General features: G+C 39.8%; 5 protein-coding genes across 5 annotated transcripts; 1 reads left to right on the plus strand and 4 right to left on the minus strand.

Annotated features, from left to right (window-relative positions):
• Window positions 1-249: 249 nt before the first annotated feature.
• LOC139189251 (uncharacterized) lies at window positions 250-843 on the minus strand. The gene has a single exon (XM_070807831.1). The coding sequence runs from the start codon at window positions 841-843 to the stop codon at window positions 250-252; it is 594 nt and encodes a 197-aa protein (XP_070663932.1).
• Window positions 844-2,047: 1,204 nt separating this feature from the next.
• LOC103429841 (G-type lectin S-receptor-like serine/threonine-protein kinase LECRK3) lies at window positions 2,048-4,450 on the minus strand. The gene has a single exon (XM_070807832.1). The coding sequence runs from the start codon at window positions 4,448-4,450 to the stop codon at window positions 2,048-2,050; it is 2,403 nt and encodes an 800-aa protein (XP_070663933.1).
• Window positions 4,451-6,095: 1,645 nt separating this feature from the next.
• LOC103422608 (G-type lectin S-receptor-like serine/threonine-protein kinase LECRK2) lies at window positions 6,096-8,408 on the minus strand. Its single transcript, XM_070807833.1, has one exon. It carries the CDS (start codon window positions 8,406-8,408, stop codon window positions 6,096-6,098), a length of 2,313 nt encoding a protein of 770 aa, XP_070663934.1.
• A 9,686-nt stretch (window positions 8,409-18,094) lies between these two features.
• Window positions 18,095-18,994, minus strand: LOC103447123 (G-type lectin S-receptor-like serine/threonine-protein kinase LECRK4). Its single transcript, XM_029089476.2, has one exon. It carries the CDS (start codon window positions 18,992-18,994, stop codon window positions 18,095-18,097), a length of 900 nt encoding a protein of 299 aa, XP_028945309.2.
• Window positions 18,995-21,182: 2,188 nt separating this feature from the next.
• Window positions 21,183-22,081, plus strand: LOC103412704 (histone H3.2). Its single transcript, XM_008351239.4, has one exon. The coding sequence runs from the start codon at window positions 21,468-21,470 to the stop codon at window positions 21,876-21,878; it is 411 nt and encodes a 136-aa protein (XP_008349461.1). The 5' UTR covers window positions 21,183-21,467; the 3' UTR covers window positions 21,879-22,081.
• The last annotated feature ends 315 nt before the right edge of the window (window positions 22,082-22,396 follow it).

The raw sequence follows: 22,396 nt of genomic DNA on the forward strand, positions 1-22,396 counted from the left end.
AATAATCTTAAAGAGAAAGTTTGCCAAAGCAATAGGTCTAAAATGAGTCATGGAAATAGCGTCTTCCACCTTCGGTATCAAAACTAAGAAGTTACTATTGGTATTGGGGTATAGCCAATTTGATTGAAAGAATTGCTTCACAAATTGAATAACATCAAAGCTGACAATATCCCAACAGTGATGATAGAAAAAACCTGGAAAACCATCTGGCCCTGGCGCACTGGAAGCACTTAATGAGAAAACTGCCTCCTAAATTTCCTCATCAGTAGGTAATGCAGATAAGAGATCATTTTCAGAGTCTGTGACCATCGGCTGGATGACCTCACAAACCTCATCAATACCTGAAGGGGTGAAAGAAGAGCCGAACAAAGTCTGATAGAAATTAACAATATGGTTCGCAATAGCCAGCGGGTCAGTAAGAAGATTGTTTCCATCAAGAATACAACTGATATGAGAGCTGGAAGATTTAATACGAGCATAGGCATGAAAGAAAGAAGAATTTCTATCCCCTTTAGTTAACCACTTAACACGAGCTCTATCTTTCCAAAATGTCTCCTGCATTTGAAGAGACTCCATTACTGTAGTCTTGGCGACAATCTCCTCCTCGAAAAGATCATTATTAATACCCTCAGTTGAAATTCTTTGTTGAATCATAGAAAGATTATGCCGAGCATTAGCCACTCTATTATGAACATCACCAAAAACCGAAAAATTCCATTGGCGCAAGCAGGTTTTTAGAGCTTTCAATTTTTGCAGAATGATAAACATAGGACAACCATAGACAACTGTATTTCTCCAGCAATGAGTTACAGTTTCTCGAAAAGATGGATGTTGAACCCACATTGATTGAATCGATCTTGTTTAACCGACTCATACAAGGAACTCGTTGACTATTGTCTGAGTTTTACAAGTGTGTCGCACGATGTATTTTATATGTTTAAGATGGATAAAAGAAATCAACACAGGATCTTCGAAACTTCAAATGGTTTTATGTACGGTTGAAAGCTTGAAAATTTAGCCTTAGAAAATTAGTCTAAATAACTCTATTGATTTGGATGTTGATGCAGCTTTGGCATTCAGAAGTTTTACCAAGTAATTTTAATGGCTTAAAAAACGCTTCAATACAAATATGAGTGAAGTTTGTGTGTGCGTATAAAGGCTTCGAAATCGTATGATTCAATCCGCAGCCAGATCAATTTTGCTTGGCATTAGTTGGGTACTGGTATTACTTAGCACTTCCGAAGAAAATAACCTTGACTGATTAACGATGGGTTGATATGTAATTTGATTTGTTACTTACGTGCAACATTATATATTCACATTTTCCACAAATGCAAACATTTCTACTTGTAAATTAAAACACAAATTAACTCTTGTCACTTGACGGTAAATCTTGGAACTCTCAGGCGGCTAAGCATTCCCAAATGTCGAGAACATTTTTAAACGATGCCATCTCTGGATATCTCACTTCAGTTTGTCTTCAAACAGGCCATGTCTAGCTACCTTCGATGCAAGACCTGCATTGTAAGCATTTTTTTGTTCATTACGTGCAAGCTCATCTTGGTGGTAGACAACTAGACAGTAAAGAAAATGCTGCAATACAAGGAAAATTGTTTACAGAGGAGAAAGTTTGTTACAACATATTAAATTTTTCAAAGTACAAATGAGAGGAGAAAAAAAAATATTTCTACTTTTTGTTGACACACTGAGGATGATCGGACTAACCAAATTCGTGGTTTTGAGTTCTTGATGATCAAACACATGAAATTATTCTAATGGCAATTTCTTAGTTGTAAATATATCCATAAATAATAAAGAAAAAGGAGGAAAATCCCTTTAATTTGTTGTTGTAACTATAAGATGACGTTTAACCCTTGAAGGCGGTCTCCTAAAACATTGGTGGCATTTGTTTACAACTAGGTCTGCATGCATGTTTTTGTTTATGGCAGAAATAAAAGCAATGGTGTTTATAGAGCAGAAATATTGCTCCTATATATTCACAATTTCAAAGCACAAATGGCGGGAACACTTCAGGAATCAATTACGATCACAATCCCTTACATTGAACGTATAATGATGATGGATTCGGTGGGTTTGAGAGTTCAACAGTTCCTTCGAGCATCTGTGTGACATTTCTCATGGTCGGTCTTCGTGATGCATCCTCTTGAATGCACCAAAACGCGATCATCAAATATGTTTTCATCTCCTCGATGTCATCCTTTGCCTTATCGTCGTCGTTTCTGAATAGCTGGTGCAGTTTGTTTTGCTCATAGCAATGATATGCCCAGTCAGCCAGTATCATTTGATCTTCATCCTCCATCTTCGCTTCATAATTCTTCCTGCAGCAAACAATCTCTAATAGCAAAATGCCGAAGCTGTAAACATCTGCCTTTACTGTGACAGGCAAGCTTTTGAACCATTCAGGGGCCACATAACCTCTTGTCCCCCTGAATCTAGTCGTTGTTCGAGTCTGCTCTATTTTCAAAAGCTTCGCCACTCCAAAGTCAGCAATTCTTGCGTTGAAAGAGTCGTCTAGAAGAATGTTTTGAGGCTTGATGTCACAATGTAGGATTTGGATACTACACTCCTCATGCAAATACAAGATCCCTCTTGCAGTTCCCAAGGCAATTTCTCTTCTTTGATACCAGCTTGGCCTTGACTCTCCAAAGAGAAAGCTTGCTAGAGAGCCGTTGCTCATAAATTCATATACAAGAATTCTGCGCTGCCCTTCGTTGCAAAATCCTAGTAGCTGGACTAAGTTCTTGTGATTTGTTCTGCCAATTGCGCTCACTTCAGCTTTGAATTCCAAATCGTTCTCTCTGACCATAGTGTCCAATCTTTTGACAGCAACATGCTTCCCATCTTCGGATGCTAAAACTCCTTTGAAAACCGTTGCAAAAGCCCCACGTCCTAGTTCTTGCTTGAATCCGTTGGTAGCTCCTTTCAGCTCCATGTACGTGAAACTTTTCAGATTATTGCCTTGAACACCCGGGTAAAGCATACTCAACTTTGCTTTTCTGTGATGGATAATGTGGAAAAAAAGTAAACAGGTTATGATTAGCAGGAGCAAGTTCAGAAATGCGGAGCTACCGAGGAGACCTAGCCGAGCGAGGTTGGGAATTGAATTGGAATGCTTTCTTGAATTGTTAGAATCGATCCTTATTTTGATTAGAGCTTTTTTACCAACAGTGGGATCAATCCTTCCGTTCATAAGAGGACTTCCCTTCTTCCAACAGTCATCATTTTTGAAAATGACAACGGCACAGAAGCAGTCACTTAGGCAACTCTGCTTGCACCAATCCTCACTTACTGGCTGAAAATGCTGATAATCCGAAAGAGGCCAGTCTCTGTTTTCATGTTCTTGAAAGTCGAAAAGATGTGTTTCTGGAAAGGCTTGATCACAACTCTGAGAAACGAAGTTCTGCTTGCATCCTTTCAGCACATCATTTTTATCAATAAAGCTGTATCCATCTGGGCACTCACAAACCGGTCCTTCAGTATCATCTCTACATAAGCTATTGAACCCACATGCACCGCCACCTGTGCTTTCTAAGATTGAGGTACATAAATTTGAAGGTATGAAGGAGGAAGAAGACCAACCCTGGCGCCTCGTTCCCACACTACCCGAGCCAGTTTTTTTAGGGTAGACATAGTGCCTGAAAACTCCATTGTACTCGAGCATTGCTCGGTGGTAGAAATCTTGCGTTGAAGAAGTATTGTCCGATAGCATATTAAGTATGCTACCATTTGTGCCCGTAAGGTAAATAGAGCCAGACTGGCTGAAGATGACCTGAAAACCGCTGCCCTCAGTGTGTGTTGACCAATAATCATGATTACGGGAATCCAATGGGTAATTTGTTGTATAAAGCAACAGTTCTCCATCAGATTTTAGCGCAAACTGGAATCTCCCTGGCGTGTAATTTGATGCCGTGTAGCTAGCATAGAGTTTGCTGTTCCGATTTAAAGTCTGCGTTGGTAGAAGTGTATTAGTTGGTTCCTCAAAACTCTCCCACAAATATTTTGAACTTTTGTTGGCCAACACAAAATTGCCGGTGTCTAGCATGGCTGCATAGGCAACTCCAGTAATACCCAAAGATCCAGCAAAAGATATTTGCTTTCCAGTTTTATCCTTGAGCATAAATTGGCCATCATTTGTAAGTTCAACCTGAGATCCTTGTGGCACAAGACTACCCCCATTGGCTGACCAGACTATCGTTCTTTCTGGTATTTTATTGAACCAGATAGCTAGTAGGAACCCATCTACTCCCAGTTGCCGAAAACCGAAAGCAAATTCACCAGATGGTGATCGCCAGGATGATGAGTTATCATCTAGTGCAGTGAGGGATGAGCCCAAGGATATATTGTTGTAAGTTTGAGCTGGAGTGGAAATTGGTAGTATCACTAGAAGGAGAAGTAGAAAGAAAACACTATATGGTAGTTCAAAATCCATAGTACATAATGAAGGAGTTAATGGTGAAGCTTCTGCTGAGAACCATTTACACAATGTTCATATATACACCATCATTTCCGGAAATCGTCATCTACAATACCTGAAGATCATCGACAGCCCCAACACTAGGTTTAATTGAATTTGCGATAATGCCAAACAATGCAGTCCTTTCCTTGGTATACACATCAAAATACTAGGACAAATAGAAAACTCAAATGTTCCCTAACAAGACTAATATATAAATACTATGTAAATGATATCTCTTGTTGTTTTGATGTGTAGACTGATTCTTTGTTCAGCATATTCACAATCTGTGCAAATAGATTCTTCGTTCAGCATATTGAAAAACTCATTTATTGAATAACAATTTCATGTTTAGTTTAATGACGGTCTTAGACAATATAAACTTCTGGTGTAAGCAGATAGGCGTGGAGATTCAGATTTATATTTGGATCATTCCATAAGTCTTCGTTTTCTACATTGTTTTAAAAGACATTAATTTTTCTATATCATCGATCTTGTTTAACCGACTCATACAAGGAACTCGTTGACTATTGTCTGAGTTTTACAAGTGTGTCGCACGATGTATTTTATATGTTTAAGATGGATAAAAGAAATCAACACAGGATCTTCGAAACTTCAAATGGTTTTATATACGGTTGAAAGCTTGAAAATTTAGCCTTAGAAAATTAGTCTACATATCTCTATTGATTCGGATGTTGATGCAGCTTTGGCATTCAGAAGTTTTACCAAGTAATTTTAATGGCTTAAAAAACGCTTCAATACAAATATGAGTGAAGTTTGTGTGTGTGTATAAAGGCTTCAAAATCGTATGATTCAATCCGCAGCAGATCAATTTTGCTTGGCATTAGTTGGGTACTGGTAAGAGGTCGCACTTTGTGCGATGGCAAGTACCTTCGCCCATGAGCGGTAGGTCTCGGGTTCGAGACTTGGGAGCAGCCTCTCCATAAATTGGGGTAAGGCTAGCCGACATTCACCTCTCCCAGACCCTGCATAAAGCGGGAGCCTTGTGCACTGGGTACGACCTTTTTTTTTTTATTAGTTGGGTACTGGTATTACTTAGCACTTCCGAAGAAAATAACCTTGACTGATTAACGATGGGTTGATATGTAATTTGATTTGTTACTTATGTGCAACATTATATATTCACATTTTCCACAAATGCAAACATTTCTACTTGTAAATTAAAACACAAATTAACTCTTGTCACTTGACGGTAAATCTTGGAACTCTCAGGCGGCTAAGCATTCCCAAATGTCGAGAACATTTTTAAACGATGCCATCTCTGGATATCTCACTTCAGTTTGTCTTCAAACAGGCCATGTCTAGCTACCTTTGATGCAAGACCTGCATTGTAAGCATTTTTTTGTTCATTACGTGCAAGCTCATCTTGGTGGTAGACAACTAGACATTAAAGAAAATGCTGCAATACAAGGAAAATTGTTTACAGAGGAGAAAGTTTGTTACAACATATTAAATTTTTCAAAGTACAAATGAGAGGAGAAAAAAAAAATATTTCTACTTTTTGTTGACACACTGAGGACGATCGGACTAACCAAATTCGTGGTTTTGAGTTCTTGATGATCAAACACATGAAATTATTCTAATGCCAATTCCATTGAGCCTAAAATGAGGATGGACTTGGGGGGGTTAAGACTTCAACATTTCCTTCAAGCATTCGTATGACATTCTTCATGGTTGGTCGAAATGCTGGATCGTCTTGAATGCACCAAAATGCGATCTTCAAATACATTTCCATCTCCTCCAGGTCATCCTTTGCCTCATTATTCTCGAACAGCCGGTGCAGTTTACTTTTCTGAGAGCAATGATACGCCCAATCCACCAGTATCATTTGTTCTTGTTCCTCTATCTTTGCTTCATAATGCTTCCTGCAGCAAACAATCTCTAATAACAAAATGCCAAAGCTGTAAACATCCGCCTTCACTGTGATAGGCAAGCTTTTGAACCATTCAGGAGCTGCATACCCTTTTGTTCCCTGGAATTTAGTAGCCGTACGAGTTTGATCCATCATCAATAGCTTGGCCACTCCAAAGTCGGAAATTCTTGCTGTGAAAGAGTCGTCTAGAAGAATGTTTTGAGGCTTAATGTCACAATGAATGATTTGGCTGCTACATTCCTCATGCAAATACAAGAGCCCTCTTGCAGTTCCCAAGGCAATTTCCTTTCTTTTGCACCAACTTGGCCTTGACCCTCCAAAAAGAAAGCTTTCTAGGGAGCCATTGCTCATAAACTCGTACACAAGAATTCGGTTATGCCTCTCATTGCAGAACCCTAGTAGTTGGACTAGATTTCTGTGATTTGTTCTGCCCATTGAGCTCACTTCTGCTCTGAATTTCAAATCATTCCCTCCAATCATCGTGTCCAGTCGTTTAACAGCAACACATTTTCCATTATCAGACGCTAAAACTCCTTTAAAAACCGTTGAAAACGAACCACGTCCTAGCTCTTCCATGAATCCGTTGGTAGCTTGTTTTAACTCCATGTAGGAGAAACATTTCAGATTAATCCCTTGAATGACCGGGTAGAACATATTCGCATTTGCTTTTCTGTCATTGAGAAAGCGCAAAACAAGAAAGCAGGTTATGAATAGTAAGAAGAAGTTCAGAAAAGCCGAACTACTTAGGAGAACTGGTTCGACACGTTTGAAAGTTGAACCGTCATGCTTTCTTTCATTTGTAGAATTCTTCCTCATTTTGATTAGAGATTTAGAACTGAGAGTTGGGTCAATCCTCCCGTTGAAAAGAGGAGTTCCCTTCTTCAAGCAGACATCCTCTGTGAAAACGAGAGCGGCACAGAAACAGTCCTTTAGGCAATTCTGCTTGCACCAATCTTCACTTACATTATTGAAATACTCATAAGATGCGGTAGTCCAATCGCTGTTTTGCATTTCTTGAAAATAAAAATGATCTTCTGGCGAGGCTTCATCACAACTTTGTGAAACGAAGTTCTGTCTGCATCCTTCCAGCTCATCGCTTGGATCAACAAAGCTGTATCCATGCGGGCACAAGCAAACTGGTCCTTCCTCATCATTTTTACATAAGCTATTTAACCCGCATGCACTAGGGCCTGTGTACCCCGTGATGGACGTGCAGATATTTGAAGGTATGAAGGAAAGCGAGGACCAAGCCACATGCTCCGTGTTCACACTGTTCGAGTTAATGCTTTTAGGGTACACGTAGTGCCTGAAAACTCCGTTATACTCGAGAGTTGCCCTTTGATAGTAGTCTACCAGTGAAACTGCATTGTTTGAGATCATATAAACTATGCTTCCGTTCTGGGCTGTAAGGTAAATGGATCCAGACTGGTTGAAGGTGACCCGAAAACCATTGTACTTGGTGCCTGTTGGCGGCCAATAAACAAGATTAACATAATCCAATGGGAAATTTAAATTATAAAGCGAGAGATCTCCGCCAGATTTCACTGTAAACTGGAACCTCCCTTTTGAATAATTTGATGGTGTGCGGTGAGCGAAGAGTGAGCTACCTTGATTTATTATCTGCGTGGGTAGAATTGTATCAGTTGGTTGATTAAAGCTCTCCCACAAATTCTTTGAATCTTGGTTGACCAGCACAAAATTTCCCGTGTCGAACATAGCTGCATAGGCAACTCCACTAGCTGCATCAGCTGTCCATATTGGTGTGACTGTTGCAGTATCTTTGAGCATAAGCCTGCCATCTTCCGTGAGTTCAACTTTGGATCCCTTCTTCACTAGATTATCGCCGTTGGCAGACCAGACAATAGTTCTTTCTGGTATTTTGTTGAACCAGATGGCAAGTATGAATCCATGCTTAACGATTTCTTGGAAACCAAAAGCAAAGTCGCCGGATGGTGAGGTCCAGGAGTTTCCGTCTTTTGCAGTGAGGGACGTGCCCAAGGATATGATTTTCTGAGTTTGAGCAGTGGCGGGAAAGGGCATTATCTGTATAAGAAGGACAAGAAGAAGAAGAAGAAGAAGAAGAAGAAAGGGTGAAGGATATGGTGGTTGAAAAGCCATGGTACATAACTAAAGAGTCAATGATGAAAACCGTCGATCAGAATTATTTGCCTTATATTTCTACATCCCATCCTTAGTCATCTACGCTACCTTAAGATCATCGACAATCCATCCAATATGTTTAACTGGATGTGAATTGTTCTGGTCCTTTGAAGCTAATATACTTTCTTCTCGCGTTTGCTTCCCACCTAAGTTTTCTAAGATTCCAAAAGAATGCAGTCCTCCCTTGTCGATGCGTTGCTTGGAAAAATCACTCTTGTAATTAGATAATGATTTCTTACAAATACATGATGTGTACTGTTTACTTGAACTGTCTTAGAAACTAAACTGCTGCTGCAACAAGAGAGATGGAGATTTGGCCTTTTCGAATTATTCCACAAATATTTTTCAGTTAGATTCTTTATATGTAAGCATAGGTGTTGTGTGATATATTTTAAGAAACTTTAATGAAAAGTTGCCGGTAATGTTCACTTTAACGAAAAACCTCATTTTTACACTAAAAAGTCAATCCTGGTACTATTCACTTTACCCTTTATTTTGTCATTTTCGTTAAAACTCAAAGTTTTCAAGCCATTTTCATTAGTTTTCCTTATATTTTTAATGCTTATGAGATGCCGGACGAAAAACCAAGAGAGATCATATTTGGCAGCCAGCTTCAAAGAATCTTTGGACAGCTGAAGGATGCCGTCCTCACTCTAATTTGGCTAGAAACCAATCTTAATGCCTCGGTTAATTAGAACCCTTCATTTTTATGAACACATTTTATTTTTCGGTCCATGGATGTTTTACATGGTACTCACTCTATTGATATGTAATATAGAGTAATTTCCATTTTACTATACTCAAGTTTCACAAAAATCGTATTTTGCTACGCTTAATTTTTCAATCATATCTAAAGTTGACAAATAAAATTGAAAATATTATCCTAATATATAGAAAAAACAAAACAAAGCGAAAATTCTCAACGAAACCCTAACGCAAGTATCAAGAGTGAAATATCCAAGTTAAAATCTACTTAAAACCTAAGTTGCAACATCTAGTTGATGGGTTCGACAAATGAAAAGTCAGTGATTTGCCGGCCTGTTAATTATGGTCCATAATTTATGGATCATATGCAGTAGGATTGCTTGACGTCCACACAATCGGTTTAACTTAAACAACAATTCGACTCATTTCTAATTGGGCGAGGTCACTTCTTTCTAGCCTTGAAATGCACGTCACTTTTAGATAGCAAAGTCCGAATGACTAACATTAAACTAACACTAGCATATGGGCACACACAAAGTGTGTGAAAAAAAAAAAAAAAATTGTTTTTCAAATAGAAGGAGAGAGGAAGAGAGTAATAGAAAATGTGGGAGTGGGAAGATTTTTTCTTTTTTTTCTTTTTTTAAAAAAAAATTAGAGATATGTTAGGATTATATGTAGATGAGACTTTGAAAAAAAAACAACAAAATTTGGTTGTGTGAAATTACATTTCTGCCTCATATTTCTTATTCATGTTTTGTTTTAATTAGAGGATAAAACAATAATTTTATAGGATTTTGGTTGGCAATGAGTATTTTATTAATTAGTAGAGATAATATATAATATATGTGCGTGTGTGTATGGATAAAATATGTATATGTATGTGTGTATGCACCAAAACTTGAGGTTTTCTTTGGCATATTGATCATCTCTTTTCTTGTGTTTCTAATGCATTTATCTATAATCATTTGATGCCTAAGAAAATAACAAGCTTCGGAACTTATGATGATTTCAGAGGATGGATAAGAGGAAGCATAAAAGTTTAAGCTATACAATCAATAGATCGTCACCAGTAACAATGGCTTGATTCAAAGAAGAAAACGGTGCAGAATATTGAATGAATTTAAATCACGAAAAAGTAAAAGGAACCCTAATCCGCATTTTCTTTTGTTTTACGCCTCTTAACTCTTCCTAACCAGCAGTTTTCTTTGTTTAACGTTCCTTCTCGGATCACATAATTATTTGCATCTAATTTCCTCGTTGGTAAAGGAGGAAGGGGAGGGCGTCAGGTAGTCGACAGCCGGCACTCCTCAATTACGTCGAATCCTTATGAAAATGAATCCAGAACGAAATCGCGCTAAAGCTAGGGCGTCACCCGTAAGTGGCGCGCTGTGTGGCCCGAGCACAATGATAAGTGAGTAAGGGTCGTTGTATCTCCATCGGTACCCGGATGCAGTGTTAAATGAGCAAGGGGGCCATAGAAACTTCTTTTCGAACGACTCCACTCAAAGTTGTTTGGGAGCATATGCTCCTATCAACTTTACACAGGACACACAAAAGAAGTACTTTGATCCTATGGGACGGGGGAGGGTGAAGAAGTTAAGACAGAAGGGTAGAGTTCAAGAGAGTAGAATGCGTTTAGGAACGTGGAATATAGGAACCTTAACGGGAAAATCTATGGAAGTAGTGGAAGTTATGGTGAGGAGAAGGATAAATATTATGTGCCTACAAGAAACTAAGTGGGTTGGTCTTAAGGCAAAGGATCTAGAAAACTCAGGGTTTAAACTTTGGTATTCGGACACAAATAGAACGAGAAACGGTGTTGGCATCATCGTGGACAAGACCTTGACACAAGATGTTGTAGATGTCAAGAGGGTAGGAGATAAAATCATGGCAATCAAGATTGTAATAGGACAAGAACTCATCAATGTGATTAATGCGTACGCACCTCAAGTAGGGTTGGATACGAGTTTAAAGGAGAAATTTTGGGAAGACCTTGGAGACTTGGTGCAAGGAATTGCCCAGACGGAGAAGTTATTTATAGGAGGAGATTTAAATGGACATGTGGGCAGGGAGACGGGCAACTATGGAGGTTTTCATGATGGCCATGGTTTTGGGGAGAGAAACGAGGATGGGGAAGCTATATTGGATTTTGCAATGGCATATGATCTCTTCTTAGCCAACACCTTCTTTAAGAAGAGATAAGAACATGTGATCACCTACAAGAGTGGGTCGTCAAAAACACAAATAGATTTTCTTCTAATGAGGAAAGGGGATCGTATAACTTGTAAGGATTGCAAAGTTATACCGGGAGAGAGCTTGGCTAATCAACATCGCTTGTTGGTGATGGATGTACATATCAAAAGAGTGAGAAAAAAGAACAAGACTTGGAAGTGCCCAAGGACTAGATGGTGGAATCTAAAAGGAGAAAAACAAGTCATTTTCAAAGAGAAAGTAATCACTCAGTGTGGATGGGATAAAGAGGGGGAAGCTAGCCAAATGTAGGATTCCATGGCTAGTTATATCCGAAAAGTAGCAAAAGAGGTATTAGGAGAGTCCAAAGGCTTTGCTCCACACCAAAAGGAATCTTGGTGGTGGAATGATGAGGTACAAACAAAGGTGAAGGCTAAGAAGGAATGTTGTAAAGCCTTATACAAGGACAGGACCGATGAAAATGGTGAAAGGTATAGAAGAGCGAAGCAAGAGGCGAAGAAAGCTGTGAGAGAAGCTAAGTTAGCGGCTTATGACAATATGTATAAGCGACTAGATACCAAAGAAAGAGAGTTAGATATCTATAAACTAGCTAGAGCAAGGGAAAAGAAGACAAGGGACCTAAACCAAGTGAGGTGCATCAAGGATGAGGATGGAAAGGTTCTTGCTACAGAGAATGCGGTCAAAGACAGATGGAGATGTTATTTTCATAATCTTTTCAATGAAGGACATGAAATGAGTACTTCTTTAGGGGAGTTGAGTAACTCATAAGAGTGTAGAAACTACTCATTTTATCGTCGAATCAGGAAGGAAGAAGTGGTTGTAGCTTTGAAGAAGATGAAGCATAGAAAAGCAGTGGGCCCAGACGATATACCGATCGAAGTGTGGAAAGTCTTGGGAGAGACAGGTATAGCATGGCTCACTGACCTTTTCAATAGGATTTTGAAAACGAAGAAGATGCCAAATGAGTGGCGAAAGAGCACTTTGGTGCCTATCTACAAGAATAAGGGCGACGTACAAAATTGCATGAATTATAGGGGTATTAAGCTAATGAGTCATACAATGAAGCTCTGGGAGAGAGTCATTGAGCATAGATTGAGGCAAGAGACACGGGTTTCGGACAACCAATTCGGGTTCATGCCAGGGCGCTCAACCATGGAGACAATCTATCTCTTACGAAGATTGATGGAAAGATATAGAGATGGGAAAAAGGATTTACACATGATCTTTATAGATTTGGAAAAAGCGTATGATAGGGTCCCAAGAGACATTCTTTGGAGGATTTTAGAGAAGAAAGGAGTACGAGTAGCATATATCCAAGCTATAAAGGATATGTATGAAGAAGCAAAGACTGCCGTAAGAACTCATGAAGGACAAACCGAAAGCTTCCCCATAACTGTAGGATTACATCAAGGCTCATCCTTAAGTCCTTACCTTTTTGCGTTGGTAATGGATGAGTTAACAGAACATATTCAAGATGATATTCCTTGGTGTATGCTTTTCACAGACGATATAGTGTTGATAGATGAAACTCAGAAAGGGGTAAATGCGAAGCATAACCTTTGGAGAGAAGTGTTGGAATCTAAAGGTCTTCGCCTAAGCCGATCAAAGACAGAATATATGGAGTGCAAATGGAGGCCAAAATGAGTTAGGCGTGAAGATCGGAGATCAGGAAATACCAAAGAGCGATCGTTTTCGCTACTTAGGATCTATCTTGCAAAAGAACGGAGAATTAGATGGAGATCTCAACCATAGAATACAAGCTGGATGGATGAAGTGGAAGAGTGCATCCGGCGTGTTGTGTGACCGCCGTATGCCACTGAAGCTCAAGGGAAATTTTATAGGACGACAATAAGGCCGGTGATGCTGTATGGCACAGAATGTTGGGCGGTGAAGCATCAACACGTACACAAAATGGGTGTAGCGGAGATGAGGATGCTTCGTTGGATGTGTGGGCACACGAGAAAGGATAAGATTAGGAATTAGGATATCCGAGGTAAAGTAGGAGTAGCCGAAATTGTAGGAAAATTGAAAGAAAATCGGTTACGGTGGTTTGGACATGTGCAAAGAAGGCCTACTGACGCTCCGGTTAGAAGATGCGATTACGGGACAGAGGTTCAAGGCCGAAGGGGTAGAGAAAGACCTAGGAAAACTTTGGAAGAGACTCTAAGAAAAGACTTAGAGTATTTGGATCTAACGGAGGACATGACACAGGACCGAGCACAATGGCGTTCTAAGATTCATATAACTGACCCCACTCAGTGAAGAAGGCTTTGGTGTATTTAACACAATACGTTGAAATGAAGCAAAGCTTATTTATTGATATCTCCGATAAGTTACAAATATGTACATATACATGAGTCAAAATAAACAAACAAGAGGGAGCCTTCACAAAGGTTGCTTAGGAGAAGTCTCAGCAGTCGGTAGAGCCCCAGAATGAGAAGGCACCGGAAGGGGATCATTCGGAGCCTCAGTACTGGACAGAACCCTAGAAGGAGGAGGCATCGGAGGTTTATCATTGGGAGCTTCATTACGCGGTACAGCCCCAGAAGATGAAGACAATAAATGCCTTTGGAACAAACCCACAAACCGCTAATGATCAAGTAAAACCTGACCATCAGATTCCTTCATCTGGTCAAGCTTCATCTTCATGTTTGTAGTATAGTCATGTGCGAGCCGATGCAACTGTTTATTCTCATGCTTAAGCCCTCTAATCTCCTATTTGAGACTCATCACTTCAGCCGCCAATGATTCAACTTGGCAGGTTCGAGCAAATAGGCGTTGGGCCATATTAGACACAGAACCTGCACACTGAACACTTAGAGCCAGAGAATCCTTAACAGCCAACTTATCAGACCGTTTGGAAAGTAGTCTGTTATCTTTGGGAGTGAGAAGGTTTATGGCCACCACCGCAGCAGTCATATCATTTTTCATCACGGAATCCCCAACGGTAAGAGGACCAGTAGGGGATAAGAAGGATGGGCGCCATATATTGTTTGGAGAAGGTGTGGCTGCCTCTTCAACAAGGTTCAAGTCAAAACGACGGTCGGAGGGGCCAGACATTTTCAAAGGTGTTGAAGAAAGAAGAGGTCGGACAAATCAAGATCTTAAAAGTGCAAGAAGGGAGCTTCTACTGGTGAAGATTCAAGTGTTCTTTGGAACTTAATGCCAGCCTCTATAAAAATCTGCACTCGACGGAGCTTCAGAAATCGAAGAGGCGCCTGCCCAGAAATCGAAGAGGCGTTTGCTTTCTCAAAAGCTGGGCTGCTCAGAGACCACGAGGGCCGATCTCAGAAATCGAAGAGGCGTTTGCTTTCTCAAAAGTTGGGCTGCTCAAATACCACGAAGGCCGATCTCAGAAATCGAAGAGGCGCTTGCTTTCTCAAAAGCTGGGCTACTAAGAGACCACGAGGGCTGATCTTAGAAATCGAAGAGGCACCTGCTTTTTTCAGCCTTGTCAGCACCTGTCACATGCACACTCAGCTTTGCTGAAATTACGGGCATTCTGTTGAAGATTTCTGGTGAAGTAGAAAGCACGTGAATCTTACTGTTTAATCATCCACTTTCCACATGCACCATCAGCTCATAGGTACCACAGATAACTTTGCCAAATATCTCTTACAAAGTTTAGACACGTGAAGCTTGCAGCTCCCACTACATCGCTATGACCAAGAAGGGTAAAAGAATAGCAAAGAAATAACACTAACAAAGTTTAGACACATAAATTTTGAAGGTCTAGCTACCATATTATTACCCACAAGGGTAAAGGAACAACACCACTGCTGGATAATTGGAAAGTCCCTGTGTGTCAACTTTTGTGCTCCGTGGCAAGGTAGACTAGCAAACATGCCCAACCTTTACTCACATTCGAGAAAACACTCCCAACAAGATTGCTTGCTCCAAAATCGAAGAGGCACCGTCCTCCGAATCTCGAGAGCCAGACTCCTAACATGATTACTTTCTCAAAAATCGAAGAGACACCGCTCTCCAAATCTCGAGAGCCAGACTCCCAGCAGGATTGCTCTCTCAAAAATCGAAAAGGCACCGTTCTCCGAATCTCGAGAGCCAGATCCTCGACATGAATGCTTATTCGAAAACCGAAGAGGCACCGCTTTCTCAACTTCAAGAGCCAGATCTCCTTGGATAAAGTTTGTCTGTAATCTTCACACGCAACATCAGCTTTCCAGATACCACAGACCACTTTTTCAAAGTGCTCTGACACACGTGAAGCTGGCAGCTCCCACTACCGTGCTATAACCAAGCAGGGTAAAGGAATATCATTACTACTTGTTGTTAGGGAAACTCCTATATATGTCGACCTCCATCCTCAACGGACAGGCAGACCTGCAAAAATGCTCAACCCTTCCTCATATCTGAGAGGGCACTCCCAACAAAGCCTCTCGAAATACTCAGCTTTCTTTCCCCCCGATAATACCTCTGCAAACAAGCTACATCAGAGCAAGAATATCTCATATCATCAGGGTTAAAAGTAAGAGTATCCCATATCATGTTTTTTCCCTGTCTTTTCCTTTGGCCTTGTTCTTACCTGCAAGACAAGGAGAAAGAGAGCAATCAGTCAGCACTTGGAATCAAACTTCCAGTCAGGAACTAACTGCCTAGAACCCCTTACCTGATTACTTACCTGGCATTGCTCTCGAGTGCTCATCTTCAACATCTTAGGCTTCTAGATAAGATACCACATCTGCCTGAGGAACAGATAGGGAAAGTGAGAAGGATACAAGAAAGCATGTGGAGACAAGCGTAATAGAACACGTGCCGATACATCCACTACTTTGTCAACAGCAAAAGTATCCTATATCAGCAGGGTCGAACGTACTCTAGATTTGATGAACTTGTTTTGACTCTTAAATTCTTCAGTCGGCCTTATACTCTAGAGGAAACCAGAAAATCCTCTAGCCTAGTTCAAAAATAAGTCTGTGGAAAGTTACTTCTTCAAAAGCAAAAGTATCTTATATCATCTATTCTCCTTTTCTTCTCTTTATCCTTCATGCTACCTTCAAGATAGGGAGAATGAGAGCAATCAGCCAGAACTCGAAATCAAACTTCTGATCTGGGACTGATTGCTTGGAGCTCTGATTGCTTACCTTGTCTGTCACCTCTTTCAGCAAATCCCCTAGCTCGGCGACTTGGGGGACTCCTACTACATGGTTTGTATCGCGCTTGACCAAGCCTGAAATTACAAAGTAAGCTTCAAGTGAAATTGATACATTACCTTGTGCATCTCTATCAGTTAAAGATATCATCCCTGGATGGAGGAAGAGTACTTCTAGAGAAGATGCCACATCTACCTATGAGATAGATAAGGCAAGTGAAGACGAAAGCCTGAACCTATGTCATTTGTACTAAATCATTCACTTGTACTCACTAAAGGAGAGCTTGAACCTATGTACTTGTGTAAACCCTTCACAATTAATGAGAACTCCTTTACTCCGTGGACGTAGCCAATCTAGGTGAACCACGTACATCTTGTGTTTGATTTCCTGTCTTTATCCATTTACATACTTATCCACACTAATGACCAGAGCAATCTAGCAAAGATCACAAACTTAATACTTTCTGTTGTACCAAAGTCCTCACTGATTGTGTGCATCAACAATCCTTAAGTCCTTACCTTTTTGCGTTGGTAATGGATGAGTTAACAGGACATATTCAAGATGATATTCTTTGGTGTATGATTTTCGCAAACGATATAGTGTTGATAGATGAAACTCATGAGGGGTAAATGCGAAGCTTAACCTTTGGAGAGAAGTGTTGGAATCTAAAGGTCTTCGCCTAAGCCGATCAAAGACAGAATATATAGAGTGCAAGTTCAGTGCAAATGGAAGCCAAAATGAGTTAGGGGTGAGGATCGGAGATCAGGAAATACCAAAGAGCGACTGTTTTCGCTACCTAGGATCTATCTTGCAAAAGAACGGAGCATTAGATGGAGATCTCAACCATAGAATACAAGCTGGATGGATGAAGTAGAAGAGTGCATCCAGCGTGTTGTGTGACCGTCGTAGGCCACTAAAGTTCAAGGGAAAATTTTATAGGACGGCAATAAGGCCGGTGATGCTGTATGGTACAGAATGTTGGGTGGTGAAGCATCAACACGTACACAAAATAGGTTTGGACATGTGCAAAGAAGGCCTACTGACGCTCCGGTTCGAAGATGTGACTACGAGATAGAGGTTCAGGGCCGAAGGGGTAAAGGAAGACCTAGGAAAACTTTGGAATAGACCCTAAGAAAAGACTTAGAGTACTTGGATCTAACGGAGGACATGACACAAAACCGAGCGCAATGGCGTTCTAGGATTCATATAGCCGACCCCATTTAGTGGGAAAAGGCTTTGTTGTTGTTGTTGTTGTTGTTGTTGTTGTAACTTCCTAACCAGATCATGTTTTCTTGGATTGGTTGGGTTTGGACCGTTGGGTATTATTTAGCACTTTTGAAATTATAAATGGGCTTGAGTTTGTTCATGCACGGTAATTGACATGTTTCATAAATTGATATATACTTGCTTTCAACTTCTGAAATACTGGTTGCAGAAAATTTGTTACACACCAAGGACTAACCAAGTTTGTAGTTTTAAGTCCTTCATTACATGATCGAACATCGACATATTTTGATATCCAGAAACCAATAATTTCTATCAGTTAGATTGAACATATAATGAAGAGATATTTGGTGGGATTGGGACTTCAAGAGTTCCTTCAAGCATCTGTGTGACATTCTTCATGGTTGGTCTTAGTGATTGATCTTCATGAATGCACCAAAATGCAATCATCACATACCTCTCCATCATCTCGAGGTCATCCATTGACTCATCATTATCATTCTCTAACAACAGGCGCAGTGTATTTTGCTTATAGCAACGATACGCCCAATCAGCTAGTACCATTTGATCTTCATCCTCCATCTTTGGTTCATAATGCTTCCTGCAGCAAACAATCTCTAATAGCATAACTCCAAAGCTGTAAACATCCGCCTTTGCTGTGACAGGCAAGCTTTTGAACCATTCAGGGGCCACATACCCTTTTGTTCCTCTGAACCTAGTAGTTGTTCGAGTTTGGTCCGTCTTCAAAAGCTTGGCTACCCCAAAGTCGGCAATTCTTGCTGTGAAAGACTCATCTAGTAGAATGTTTTGAGGCTTAATATCACAATGTATGATTTGGCTGCTGCATTCCTCATGCAAGTACAAGAGTCCTCTCGCGGTTCCCAAGGAAATTTCCTTTCTCTGATACCAGCTGGGCCTTGACTCTCCAAAGAGGAAGCTTGCAAGAGAGCCATTGGTCATAAACTCGTACACAAGAATTCGGTGCTGCCCTTCGTTGCAGAAACCTAGTAGCTGGACTAAATTTCTGTGATTTGTTCTCCCGATTGCGCTCACTTCAGCTTTAAATTCGAAATCATTTTCTCTGACCATACTGTCCAATCTTTTGACAGCAACATATTTCCCATTCTCGGATGCTAGAACTCCTTTGTAAACCGTTGCAAAAGCACCACGACCTAGTTCCTCCTTGAATCCGTCGGTAGCTTGTTTTAGCTCCATGTAAGTGAAGCATTTCAGATTAATGCCTTCAATGCCAGGGTAAAGTTTACTCACCTTCGATTTTCTATAATGAAAACGCGAAATAACCAAATAGGTTATTAGAGAAATGACCAAATGGGTTATTACTAGCCATCTGGGTTATTAGACAATGGTTTTTTCGGGTATTTTATCAAACCAGATGGCTAGTAAGAAGCCACCGCCGTTACCATTTTTTTGGAAACCGAAAGCAAATTCCCCAGACGGCGAGGGCCAGAAGGTGTTGTCATCCAGAGCAGTGAGGGATGAGCCTAAAGTTATATTCTGGTAAGCTTGAGAAGTGGTGAAAAATGGAAGATGTATAAGGATGAGTAGAAAGCATAAAGCATGTGGTATTACGAAAGCCATGATTCCAAAGAGCATATTACTCATTTGCATTGCATTGTGTATATCCCTATATATTATAAATCTTTTTCGCTCTAAAATCATGGACTATCCATTTATATCATTAGGGTTTGATGTATTTTTGTTTAACAACGTAATGGAAACCTCTCTGGATAAATGCTATTAACCACTTAAGCTACATGACTTCGAGTGCAGAGTAAACGCTTTTAAAAATGGGGAGGAATCCGTGACACCCCTTTTTTTACAACTTTTTACACACGTTTTTTCGAAGCCCACTTCGTAATGTATTTTAATCAATCAAACCGTCTATCTTTTAAGTCTTCCCTCAAATTTCATGTGTACAAAAAAATCACTCAAATCTGAAGACCACACAACCGTTGGATTAAGGGTACTGTAGGGTTTCTTTGTAGAACTGTATTCGGCAATTTTCTTCACTACAAATGAATGTCATAGGGGTTTTGGACTTGTCTAATTTTTTGTAAGGATGATCTATAAATGATGTTCTAAAAGATAGGTGATTCGGAACATTATGACCTCACAAAAATGTGTGTAAAAAATTATGTAAAAAAAATGGTGTCACGGATCATTCCACAAGCGTTTCCTATTGCTGTAAAATCATTGATATTATCTATCACTGCCTTGTTAGACTTCTTGATCCAATGATTTTGTCACTAAATAAATGTCTGAGCCTAAATATGATGTATTTTAATACCTTAAAAGATGCATCAAACAATGGTTTTTTGGATAATTGAAAGCAGAAAAAAGGCCAAAATGGTAGGGCAGTCTTCAATTTGGATATTGAGAACAAGAGTTTGATCCATAGGAAAAAATGGTAGTGCAGTCTTCAATTTGGACCTTTCCAATTAAGATTGTGTATGTAAATCTTTGGGAGTATATTATTTCATTTGTAAAAATATTCCATAATACAAGCAAGAAGCTGACGGTTCCGCTGTCTCCAAATTGGAGTACGCTCTATGTTTCTTTGAGGGGTGACTTTTAAGGGAAATTTTTCACTGTGATCGAAACACAAGTGGAACACCACGTGTTTTAATAGAAATTGTGGAAAATTTTATTTTTTAAGTTATTATTGATTTAATATTGATGGCACACTGACAAAATTTCGAAAAACAATTATTCTAGAAAATAGAATTTGTATTTTCATCATTTCAGCCAATTTCTCTAATTTGTTTGAGGTCACGATTGTTTGTATGTTATCATATGTTTTAAAAATACTTTGATTTGCTGTACGCGTCAAATGATTCATTGAACTACATATATTTTTAACTCCAAAGTACGATACTTGTGTGTATATACACACCTAATACACGTTCTTTTTAACATGTTTTTCAGTCATGCATATAGAATTCACGTATTCCACACATATTTCCAACATATTAGTGAAAATTTTAACAAAACAATTTTAAAATTTTGGATAATACACATATATCCTTCAATATAATTTTGAACAAAGTTGTCAAATAGTACACGTATCAGTATTTTTTTATTTTCTTTAAAAGGGACTAGTCGGTGGTTTTGATATGTCAGTTCACTATTTCGGAGTCCAAAAAGACTCACAAAAGTATTATAAACTCCTCTTGATCATCATCGTATGATTCACTACTACCAAAAATCAAAGACACAACGAGCCGTGTGAACAACGATTTAACCTATAAAACCACGATTCATGTGTGTATGAAATTTGAAAGCCCAAGTTGGAATGGGCCATGCGCCCAATATCATTGTGCCAAGTTTCCTTTTCTTGATATCGTAAATAAACAAAATTATAAATAAATATGCACAAAAGAGAAATTAATCCTATTGGACAATACAAGAGACCATGGATCGCAATCTCAGCAGCTCCACTTAACCAATCCTAGTCGTCCACTAAAACCTTATCAACGCTCCAAAATCTCCCTCCAAACCATTTCAAAACACACACAAAATTTACATTTCCCTCCACCCACACCCCCACTATATATACCCACCAAAATCCAACCCAAATTCCTATCACTTTCCTGTTTCCAATTACCCAATTTTCCCGAGAAACAAACAGATCCAAGAACACTTAGAACCATCCCTCTCAATTTTCTCGATGGCACGCACCAAGCAAACCGCCCGGAAATCGACCGGAGGCAAGGCCCCAAGGAAGCAGCTGGCCACCAAGGCCGCCCGGAAGTCTGCTCCGGCGACTGGAGGAGTGAAGAAGCCTCACCGCTTCAGGCCGGGAACGGTGGCGCTGAGAGAGATCAGGAAGTACCAGAAGAGCACCGAGCTCCTGATCCGCAAGTTGCCATTCCAAAGGTTGGTGAGGGAGATCGCCCAGGACTTCAAGACCGATCTGAGGTTCCAGAGCAGCGCCGTGGCGGCGCTCCAGGAGGCGGCGGAGGCGTACTTGGTGGGACTGTTCGAGGACACCAACCTCTGCGCGATCCATGCCAAGAGAGTTACCATTATGCCCAAGGACATCCAGCTCGCTCGGAGGATTAGGGGCGAGAGGGCTTGATGAGATTTGGAGGGCAATTTCGGGGTTTCAAAGCCTTTGGCGTTTAAACGACGTGTAGTTAGTTGTGGACGGATCTTTTGTTTTGGAATTTCCAGATCTTAAAGATTTGGTTCGTGTTTAGACGACAAGTCGTTTGTTTCGATAACTGTTGTGGTATAATATGTTTGAAATCTAATGGCTAATTGGATTTGTTGTTTTAATTATATGATTTATTCCTCCCATTTAGTCTTAAAATGTGGTTTAATCATGAAAGTAATCATTCTTTTGACGTCAGTGCTTTCAAGTTAGATTTTTGGTTTGGGATAGGGATTTTTTTGGTTCGGTTTGGAATTTTTGGTTTCACCCCTAAAGTTAACTCACTCTAAAATTTTAAATGCTTGTGCATTTGTTCTCTTCTGTGCATCTCACTCAGGTTTTTAGCTTACCGTTTTTATGTGATGATTATGCTTATTATTTTATTTATCATTATTTAATGAATTTAAAATTTTGTATCTATAAACTACGTAGATTTTGATATT

This window comes from Malus domestica, chromosome 11, assembly GCF_042453785.1.
Source record: "Malus domestica chromosome 11, GDT2T_hap1".
In the NCBI taxonomy this organism is placed as follows: Eukaryota; Viridiplantae; Streptophyta; class Magnoliopsida; order Rosales; family Rosaceae; genus Malus; species Malus domestica.